This window comes from Manis pentadactyla, chromosome 9 (assembly GCF_030020395.1).
Source record: "Manis pentadactyla isolate mManPen7 chromosome 9, mManPen7.hap1, whole genome shotgun sequence".
Taxonomy (NCBI): Eukaryota; Metazoa; Chordata; class Mammalia; order Pholidota; family Manidae; genus Manis; species Manis pentadactyla.
This window is the reverse complement of record NC_080027.1, coordinates 97288126-97298132: the sequence shown is the minus strand read 5'-3', so window position 1 is coordinate 97298132 and position 10007 is coordinate 97288126. Positions and strand designations below refer to the sequence as shown.

The 10007-nt window shown below is 51.7% G+C and overlaps 1 protein-coding gene across 3 annotated transcripts in view; it reads right to left on the bottom strand.

Annotated features, from left to right (window-relative positions):
• Window positions 1–291: 291 nt before the first annotated feature.
• KIF26B (kinesin family member 26B) overlaps window positions 292–10007 on the bottom strand; it is a 453264-nt gene continuing 443548 nt past the window's right edge. For 2 of the 3 annotated variants that reach the window (XM_057507851.1, XM_057507853.1), the window contains 3 exons: window positions 4686–4888; window positions 4128–4278; window positions 292–1030 (listed from right to left, as the gene is read on the bottom strand). In XM_057507851.1, the coding sequence (XP_057363834.1) occupies window positions 882–1030; window positions 4128–4278; window positions 4686–4888 (503 nt within the window). In that variant the 3' untranslated portion in view covers window positions 292–881. The remainder of the gene's footprint in view (window positions 1031–4127; window positions 4279–4685; window positions 4889–10007) is intronic. The other variant, XM_057507852.1, reaches the window with a different exon arrangement.

Here is a 10007-nt window from a genome sequence, read left to right as displayed (position 1 = left end):
CAGTATGTGTGTCAGGACTCGCAGAAGGAACTGTGTCTGGAAGAAACATCCCACCCACAGGGTAAGTAGGGCCCTGGCCCTAAAGGCTCCCTTCCCCTAAAAATCCAGCCTTTCTTCCCTCACAAGCACCTGCTCCACGTCGACCTCCCACGTCAACCCGCCGACCGCAGCACTTGGGAGAGGCAACATCGTGTGTCACCTGCTGGTCCACCCTTCTTTGGAAACACACTGGCTTGTGCCCCTGAAGTCTCTATGTGCTGTTTGAGTGGCCTTACCAGAAGAACCATAAAAGACAGTTAACATTTATTCATATGCAATACTGATTAGGAAAGAGGTCTACAAACACAACAGACTTAGAAACAGCAAGTCAGAAATAGGATAAGACACCAAGAGAAAACGAGCTGTAAATACATTTCAAAAACGTGTTTTTCTTTTCTGTTTTGTGGTTTTCATCTTGCCTAGCACCATCTGTACACAAGGAAGTATGAACATGAATGTTTGGGTTATAAGGGTTTGCAAGGCACTTGATCAGTCATTCTGGGTCACTTTTGCTGTCATTTTTTCCAGCTTTCAACAGCCATCCTCCGTCACCCTCACCCCTTCCCACAAACCAGGAGAAGAGTGAGGCCTCTGCCAGCGTTCTTATGTACAAATGAGCTCACAGGTCCTCAAAGTGCTCTGTTGGCCGTGGGCTTCCCAGCATTTCTCCTTCTGAGCATGTTTGCTGTTTAAACCCTTCCTACAGAAAACAAAAGAAAAATCGCCTTCCCTTGACGCTCACTCCAGACTTGCCACCGACCTTCATCTTCCTTCCATTGTCTTTGACAGCTGCTGCAGGGCCGGGAGTCCCAGGAGCAGGGAGCCTGGCAGGCGTGGCTCCTTCAGCGGCGCCTGGAGGTGATGTCAAAGCAGGTGACCATCATGAGGTGGGCCTTGCAGAAGTTGACGCGGCTCTCCAGACGCTCTGTCACGCACTCGAGTGCTTCCAGATACTCCAGGGAATCCAGGTCCAAGACCTGCTCCAGGTCAACTGCAAAGAAGGAGAAGCCAATGGCAGCACAGAGTGAGCGGAGAGTGTGTGGGGGACCAGGGACCAGGGTCCAGCCCCATCCCAGGGCCCCACTGCCCACCCCACCCCTCGCAGGTTGAGGCGCCCTGCTCACCCCCTGCATCTGTACTGGGGCCTTCAATCAGTTGTCATTTCAGACCATCTGGTGAGACCACTGAGGCCACGGTGACCTTCACCCACCCCCATGGGATTTGAGGGAGACTGGCCAGCACCCATCCTCTCTATGAGTCAATAATGCATCTTCTGGCTGAGGGGAGGAGAGAGGATCCAGGCCCTTCTGGGGCTGCACCCCAGCCATACAGCAATATGCTCTTCTCTGGATGTGCCTCTGTGCTACCCAGCTGTACGCAGCCACCACTCAGCAGGCTGAGACCCTTGGCCCTGTCTCATGGCACTGCCCAGTCTCACATACTCACTGGTTGTTCAGGAAATATGATGATAAAGTCTACATTAATAACTAAGATTCCTGTCACTCAGAAGACAAGCCAAGAGACAGGCCCCAGACACTGGCCCTAATGTTCATGCCCTCACAGAGAGAAAAGCCTGCTTCCTTCACGTCCTGAGAGCAGTTACCCGGGGCCACTCCCCACCAGCCCCCAGGCCCCACACTCCCACTTTGTCCCATGGCAACTGGGCAGTGGGGTAGGCAGGGGGCCCAGCACAGGAAGGACAGTGTGGACAGCAGCCAGGTGGCAGGACGTCCTGCAAGCCGAGGCAGGAGGCTGCATGTGACTCCTGGGTGGCCAGCACAGGTCCCAGAAGTGCAGTGAGGGTGCAGTGGCTGCCCTCCTTCCCTGCGAGGAGTCACCAAGAAATAAAAATGAGATGACAGACATGAGTGTGGCTGGAGAACTGTAACCTGATAGAAGTATGAGGGGCTGTAATCATGGCTGATTCTTCCTACAGGTGAGTTAACAGATCCAGACAAGGGGGGTCACTTGCTCAGGTGACACCGTGAATCCTGCTAGAGATGGGGTTGAGTCTGAGGGTTCCTGATTGCCAGACTAATATTTAAAAAGAAAGAACAGAAACAAAAAAACCCTGCCACGCCATTACCATGTCAGGCAGTGCCATTGGACTACCTTGAAAGTGGCACCATAGTAGGAAAGTTAGATGCCAGCACATGTATTTCTGGGCCAGTGATCTGCCTGTTACTCACTCCGGGAAAAGTCAGTGCGGCCCGACTTCTTTTTGGTCGTTACTGGTTTCAGCTCATCGTAAAGGACTGGTCTGTATTTCTCCTGTCATGGAGCCTCTGTTCATCCCCTTCCCCAGCAGCAGAACCTTGCTGATTCCTGACATGTACAAAGGCCAGAAGGAAGCAGGTGCCTCTTGGAGCATCTGCTTGTAGGTACTGATGTGGAAGCTCGCATTTGGCCCAGGAGAAATGTGGCTTCACGTAAGGTGAAGACACTTCCAAGCCTGCCTTAGGCACAAACATCTCTTTAAAAATAACATGTTAATGAGAACAGTAAAAGTGAGTGGGCAGCCTGAGATCCTGAAGTGCCCAGGAACTCATGAGGGCAGAAGAGGGGTGAGTACAGGTGGGAGAAAAGTAAGCCGTGGGCTCCCATGTGAGCCACGGCCACATGTTAGCTCACAGGCTCGTTCAGGTCCTGTCTGCCCTATTAGGGACACAGATGAAATTCCCCGGAGAGCAGGAGTTCATGTCTGTCTGAATTTCCAACAAAGGCCCTTGCTTGGCGCACTGTACAAGTGGACACAGAGGAACTGTCTCCCAGATGTCTATTTCGTTCAACTCTGGGATAACAATAATGACTACCCGATGCCAAGCAGCCATCACAGCCAAGCAGGGGAAGCAGCACTTGATCTCCAGTGACTCGTTAACGTTAACACCTCACAACCACCCCGTGAAGGGGGCACCATTATGTTTCCATTCTGCAGTTAAGGAAATCAAAGCTCAGAGAGGTCAAGCATCTACCCAAAGTCCCACAGCTAGTACGTGGGAAAGCCAGCACCCAAGATGGGTCTGCATGGCTGGGGCCATCACCGCAAATGGTTCAGGGCAACGTGGTGGATACTTCAAAGTGTCCTCCTGCTGGCTCACCAGACCCTCACCAGTACCCACTGAGATGCCCATGGGAAAGGTTTACCCTGTTCTCATGGAAAAGGAACCTGAAGACATTCTGTTGTAAGGGGTGGGGCACAGCCAGGAGGTGACGGATTGTCACCTTCTTCTTGCCCCAGTGTCATCCGGCCCAGTATTCTTAAACCTAAGCTTCCAGACTCCACCTGCCAGGCCAGGGAGCACTGGTCAGAGGGGTGATGCAGGGGACAGTTGTTAATCGGAGGGGCTGGACTGAGGACCAGGCAGTGTGGCTCTGGAGGGAACAGACTTGTCAGGGCAGTGATCCTTTTTATTCCACAGGCTCAGTCTCCCGGCATCAGGTCCCCATCAGGAAAATGGTGGGGAGTAGGCTTCAGCTTTATTTTATGGTAAATGGAATGGTGAGGAACAAATAAATAAGAGACAATTGTGTTTTTCAAAGAGAGCAAAATTGTTCTGAATTGTTATTAGATGGTTACTGCTATCCTGGGCTTTCTGTTAAATGGAAACATTGTGAATGTTATTTTTTCCCCTCAAACATGCTTTCTTGCTTTCTGAGTTCTTTGGGAGGCCCCTCTCGGCTCTCACATCCTCCCCTATTAAGAGCTCTGTGAGTTCTTGTCTATTTCCGGCTGGATATGCCCTGTGATTCTGTGGCCTAGGAGTAGATTTGTGATTCTGTGTGCTCTCCTGCCACGAAAAAAAATCTCATTTTGAGATGTTTTGGACTGAAATACATAAGGATGAATCTTGGAAGAGCAACACTTGCCACCCGGTTGCTGGCCTTCCCCCTCCCGTTGCCCCAGCCGGCGGGCCTGCGTGCTCAGCACCGCTGCCTCCACTGCATGGGCCCTGAGGCCCTGGATTGGGACCCTTCTTCCTTCTCAGGCCTGTTTCGCTGGTAAACCTGGCTGCTGCCAGGCCTGTTTAGCCAGAAGAGCCTGTAGGTCCCCAGCCCTGCAGCCTCCGAGCTGCGGATGTGAAACTTACACTCACTGAGCCACTTGTTGGGATCCAGCATCAGATACTGCTTGGTGGTCTCCAGCTCCTTCATCAGCCACTCGTACTTGGCTCGGACCTCGGCGATTCTCTGCTGGCGGTGCTCCAGAATTTTCAGTTTTGCATTGAAGCACATGACCTCCTAGAGGGCAGGCGAGAGAGACAGAAGGACCTTTAGCTCGAATCAGCTTGAGGGCGTAGTCAGTGAAAATGTGTAGGACCGAGCTGGACCTCTGCCCGTCGGTCAGCTGGCAATGCAAGCACCAGTGGGACGGTCACAGGCTTTTCTTAAATTTACCAAGTAGCTGGAGTTCCAAGCAGGAGCCAGAAGATCACACAGGTCCCCAGTCCTCCAGCCTTTGAGCTGTTAGGACATTTCAGGTGGAAGAACACCGAGCTCTCCAAAGCCACATCAGAAGGCCCTTTGGCTGGGACAGAAGCCCACTGGGACTCTCTGTGGGGCTGAGCCCCACTCTCGGGGCCCTGTCCCAGCACCCACCCCAGGGACCTGCTGGGGCCCTGCCACCAGGTACAGAAAAGGTAGCTCACCTTGCTGTCACCCCCTCTTCGCCGCTGCAGCCGTTCCACATCATCAATTTCATAGACTTTAATCTCAAAAGGTTCCCCAAGGCCCCTTTGGGTGCTGCGCAAGGGGCCGTCCACCCAGCGAACCCCAGCACTGTTAACAGGTTTTCTCACCGGGGATGGGGTATCGAGAGACAGTGCTGGAATGAGCCTCCTTCGCTGAGAACCTAAGTAGGGGATTAAACCCAAAGTTAACCTCTTTGAATTTTAGTCTTTTAAATACACATTTTTTTTGATGCGGGTAGTGGGGCTGTGACAGGCCTCTGGGGATCAGCAGAGCTATGTGGGAAATGCTCAGCCTCCCGCTGTGCTCCTCCATGTCTACTGCCTTACGCTGGCCCTCGGGCTTTACCTCCAAAAGCACAGGAGACTCCACCTTACCTTGAGAGCAGCCTCCGGTCTCCACCCGCAGAACACGTACACGTGTGTGCACACACACACACACTAAAACCCAGCCTAGAATGTGAGCTGCACTGGTCTCACCCTCAGCATGGCTGTGTGTTAAGTGGAGTTAGAGATGGTTGTGTTGTGCTAGGGAAAAAAGGTTCTAATGTTTGATGTTACAGTAACAGGAATTCCAGAAAAACTGCTTACTTGCTTCAACAACACTATAAGCACTGATTAGGTGCCATCCCTATTCAGCACACTCTACGCATTGTGACAGGGGCAGCTCACTGTCCCCCACACCTGTCCTCCTCCCCTCCTCAGCAAGAGAGACTCCAGGTGGAGTAGGGCTACTGCCACCAGGACGGAGACCACGCCCCGTGCGGTACAGTGACCTCGCTCCCACCAGTGGGGTTTCAGCAGAATTGCCATGTGCAACTAATAGAAAGTGTCCTTAAAGGTGGGGTCCTCCTTCTCTTCCTTCCTCCTGTGACCTGGATGAAATCTGGGGCTGATGGCTGGCCCATGAGATGAAGATCATAAAGTACAGGAAGCCAAGATAGAAGGAGCCTAGATTTCTGGTGCCCTTAAACGATTATATGATGGCCTACGCAGAATTTTTCTTTCCTTTTAGACTTGGTTTTTTTAGAGCAGGTGTGGAGGCACAGCTAAATAGAGAGGAAGGTATGGAGAGTCCCCATCTACTCTTGTCTCTACATACTACCCCCACTGCCAACATCCCAGAGTGAACATTTCCAGCAAGAGCTGGGAAGGGCAGGGGCCCCAGGGGGGAGCCGGGCCCCTCCCAAGGTCTCTCTGGGATCCTCAGGCCTGCACCTGTCTGCACCACCCCACCCACTCCCACGCCAAGGGGCTTCCTTGGTGTATTATAGAGTCAATTACTTCCTATTTTTTTCCCAACTGTATATTCAAAAATGTTCTCTCATTCTGAACCATTTCTCATCTGTCTCTAGGTGGAGTCATTTAGAAACACTGGGAGTCTTAATCTCCCATCAAGAACTTCCTCCCATTTTCATTAAGACGGCAACCACTGTATTTCTTGAGCTCATTACAACAACACAGGATCATACCTGAGAACCAGATGCACAGCAGAGGGGGCCAGAGCAATCGCAGCGCATCAGGCCCCTGTGAGGAGGAACTGGTCCCAGCTATCTGTGCAGCAGCTCTGCAAACTGGGCCCCCCATCCCTTTGGTAATGTTTACTCAACACCCAGAGCAGGGCGGGCACAGTGTTTGGTGCTTAGTGGCAAAAGAAATGGAAGATAGGCTCAAAGATCACCAGCAGGGTAAGATAGGAGAAGTTCATAGAAAAGAACTCTGAGCTAACCTTGAAGGACCATCCAGCCATCCAGCCAATCAATGGTAGCTGCTCTGGCTCAGGGCTGGGTGCCCCGCAGGCTGAGTCTAGGGCAGAACAGACCTTTCAGGAGCTCGTGCCCATGCGGGTCAAGCCTGGGGTGCCTTCTAGAATTGACATGGCTTCTCTTGGGCAGACCTACTCTCTCTCCCGGGAGTTCTGGATACTGGGTCACACCACACCCAAGCCAGTGGGAAGGAACTTCATTTAGACCAAGGTGCTGATCTAATTTTCAGATTCCCCAGCTAGCCTAAGAGAGGGACAGAAAGAAGCCAAGGAGCTACCATAGCACGGATGGGGGAAACGTCAGGGACCCGAGGAGGAGAGTGCAGCATGCCCAGGCACAGTTCACACGAGGTGTGCTATGTGGCACAAGGGGTTGTCAGTGTGAGGCCCGGGGGGTGAAGGCGGGGCAGGCTGGGGCAGCCACGGCAAAAGTGCACATGACTGAGCAGGTCCTCCAGCAACCTACGGCGCCCTGGCCAGGACGGCAGGCTGCGTGTCACCACCCGAATTCGTGGCTAATGGCCACATACAGCTCACATCACTGACCACCTCAGGGCTGACAAGGACCGTGAACAGGTCCATAAAACTCCATCAGTAGAGGCAACCCACAGCTCCTCACTGCTGAGCGCACTCTCGGTCAGGGACTTGTCATGACTCCCCACTGCCAAGCACAGTCATTACAGCAGCACCTCAAGGCACTCTTGATCTGGGCCTGCATGTCCATCTGTCATGCTGTCCATGCAGAATGCCCCCTCGCTGAGTTACCCACAGGCTGTGCTCTTGCTGCCCATGGTTGGGTCCTGTTACTGCCTCGGCCCATGTGCCCTCCACCCCAGCCTGGGCACCTCTCACAGCCCAGTGCAAGCCCAGTGCCGCCCTGCACCATCTTCTCTCTGACACTGCCTCGTCTACAGCTCCCTATGTACGTCCCTACACACTTGGCACTTGACAGGTGCCTTGGAGCTGGGTTCTCCCTTCCGTGTCTCTTGTGCTTCCTCTCCAATTAGACCACGAGGTCCTTATCGTGTCCTTGTCTCCTCCACTGCCTGACCCGCCCCCACCACACCGGAAACTTCCACATCTCCAAACTCTGAAAGCACCAAAGAACCTGATCAACATCTGACAACTGCAAATAAATTCCCCAACTGTGGACCGTCTCCTGGGAAGAAGTCCCCACCAATATTCTGTATAGTACTTGCTTCGTCTCCTATGATGTAAGCATGGTAGTTTCTAGTCTAGCCCCCCATTTTCCTGGCACATGAGGACACTGAAGCCCACAGAGGACAGGCATTCCCTAAAGGTCACACAGCCCAAGACCCCAAGTCTTCTGACTGCACCAGCTCTGGCCAATGGAGCGAGACTGACTCTGCGCCCTTCTAGCAGTGATCTCCAGGTTGCGACTAGAGATGCGAACCACTGTGATGTCTGCTTGTTTCTAGTGCTGCACACAACTGCACACACTGCAAAGCCCTCAGAGAGCTCAAGGTTATCTTCCTCGTAATATATTTCTAGTTCATTTTTACTAAAGAAGTAACCAAAGCATTAAAATTTCCCAAATTCAAAAGCAGTGTCCAATAAAAGATAACAACTGCCTGTCCTCTCTGAAGTTCTAAGCATCTCAAAGAATTGTGAAATCCAGTCATCTAGCTATAGGAATTTCCTTTGAGGAGTTTTATGGCTTCTCTTAAAGAAGTTGCTTTTGATTTATGCTGATCATGCCTGACAGCCAGCATTTCTCTTAATAATCATCATAAATAAGCGAGACAAGGTCACCTAACCTGAAAGGCGCATAGCTCCACTCCCATGTCCATTATGGAGTCTGGATCTATGGCCACTGCTTGCAGAGGGCCAATGCTCGTGTCATTTGGTATTAAATCCCATCTCTGGCACCTCACCTGGTGCTCTGAGTTTATAGTGTTTCTTCCAACAGCCTAAGTGAACAAGAAGCCCTCCGAGGACACACTTAGAAGAGCAGGGAGCTCCAAGCAGGACGTGTGCAGAACCTGCTGTTTACTCTCCAAGTGTTATTGTACAGTTGTTCCTCCTCTTTACTCCAGAGTAACAGCAAAACTAACAAATGCAAGTCATGAAAGATACTGAAAGAACAAAATGGATCAGTCCATTTAAGGTGCTCACGCAGAGTCCATGATGCGCTCTACAGGGCACCAACCTGGCTAAGCACATAGCAATGCCATGCAACTGGGCCTTGGAAGAACCAAGACGGGTCCAATAACCAGGTTTATCAACCAAGTGCCAGGAAGGCCAGCAGATTTTTTTTGCTACAAAGACTCTGCCTTAAATGAACTTTGTTATTTTTAGTAAAGAACATCAGTATGTTTTACTGCCCTTGGTCCTGAAAATAGATGTGGCCGCTGCCATGTTATACTGAATGGCTTTTGTTTCTCCACTTGATTCATATGGGTTCTGCACCCAAGTTTGTGATGAGGCCCTGAGGGCCAAGGGCCTGGGGAGGAGCCCTATCACCGTGGGTCCATGCCTGAGGCTCACACCTCCTGGGAAATAAGGACATCCAGGTTCAGATAGCCGCGAGGCCTCCAGAACACACACACAGTGTGACATGCTCTAAGGTTTCACGATGTGGGCAGGGTGGGCAGGTGCGGTAGCTACACCAGAGCACCCAGAATTATACCATGAACCCACAGTCCTTTGGGTTCATTTCTTTGATTTGAAATGACAAATGGTTTATGATGTGCACTGACCCAGCCCTTACATAGGGGTTGGAACATACCAGAGCTGGTGCTTGCCTGGGGTGGGAGAACAGGAAAGAGCAACCCCATGGTTGCTTTTTCAAGCCTGTGGGGCAATTGCTGGAGCATCTGCAGGAAAGGGGAGACCCCACTTCTGGGTGTCTCCCACCTAATTCAAATATGCTAGTGGCACCAGTACAGTAGGGCAGTAGTTTCTGAAACCTCTAGGGGAGCCTAGGGTTCCACAAAAGGGCCACAGCATGGCAAAGGGCAGGCTAGGAAGGCAGGATCCCGTGCCACCCTCACCTCAACCAAGGCATGGAATTGCGTGTGGGGCTCTGCCTCAGAATGCCTTATTAAAACCGAGTCTTCAGCTAAGGAATAAGTAGGGCAATATCTGTGAAAGTCATTTAGGAGCAGAGATGGATTGGGTAAAATTCTCAAGTAGCTTAGGATGTCTTCAGTTCCTTTTGTCTTCGGGCTCTCTGTTCCTCTCTCTCCTTCCTGACCTTCTCCTGACCTTCCATCACCTACCCCAGGGCCACCAGCTCAGACCGGAGTCCTATACTCCTTGCCCACCATATCCTATTGTCACATGTCACCCCAAACTCCAGTTAGCAAATCAGGGGCTATATACATCAACTCCTCTGGAGTATTTATCTGCCTTTATAGGAGATTCCTGGAGATGGCCAAGATTTCCTCCAAAAACATGCATCCAAAAGGCACCCTGGAGCATGTGTGTGTGTGTGTGTGTGTGTGTGTGTGTGTGTAAGGGGAGGTAATGGAGGAGCAGGCCATGGAGTGGGGAGT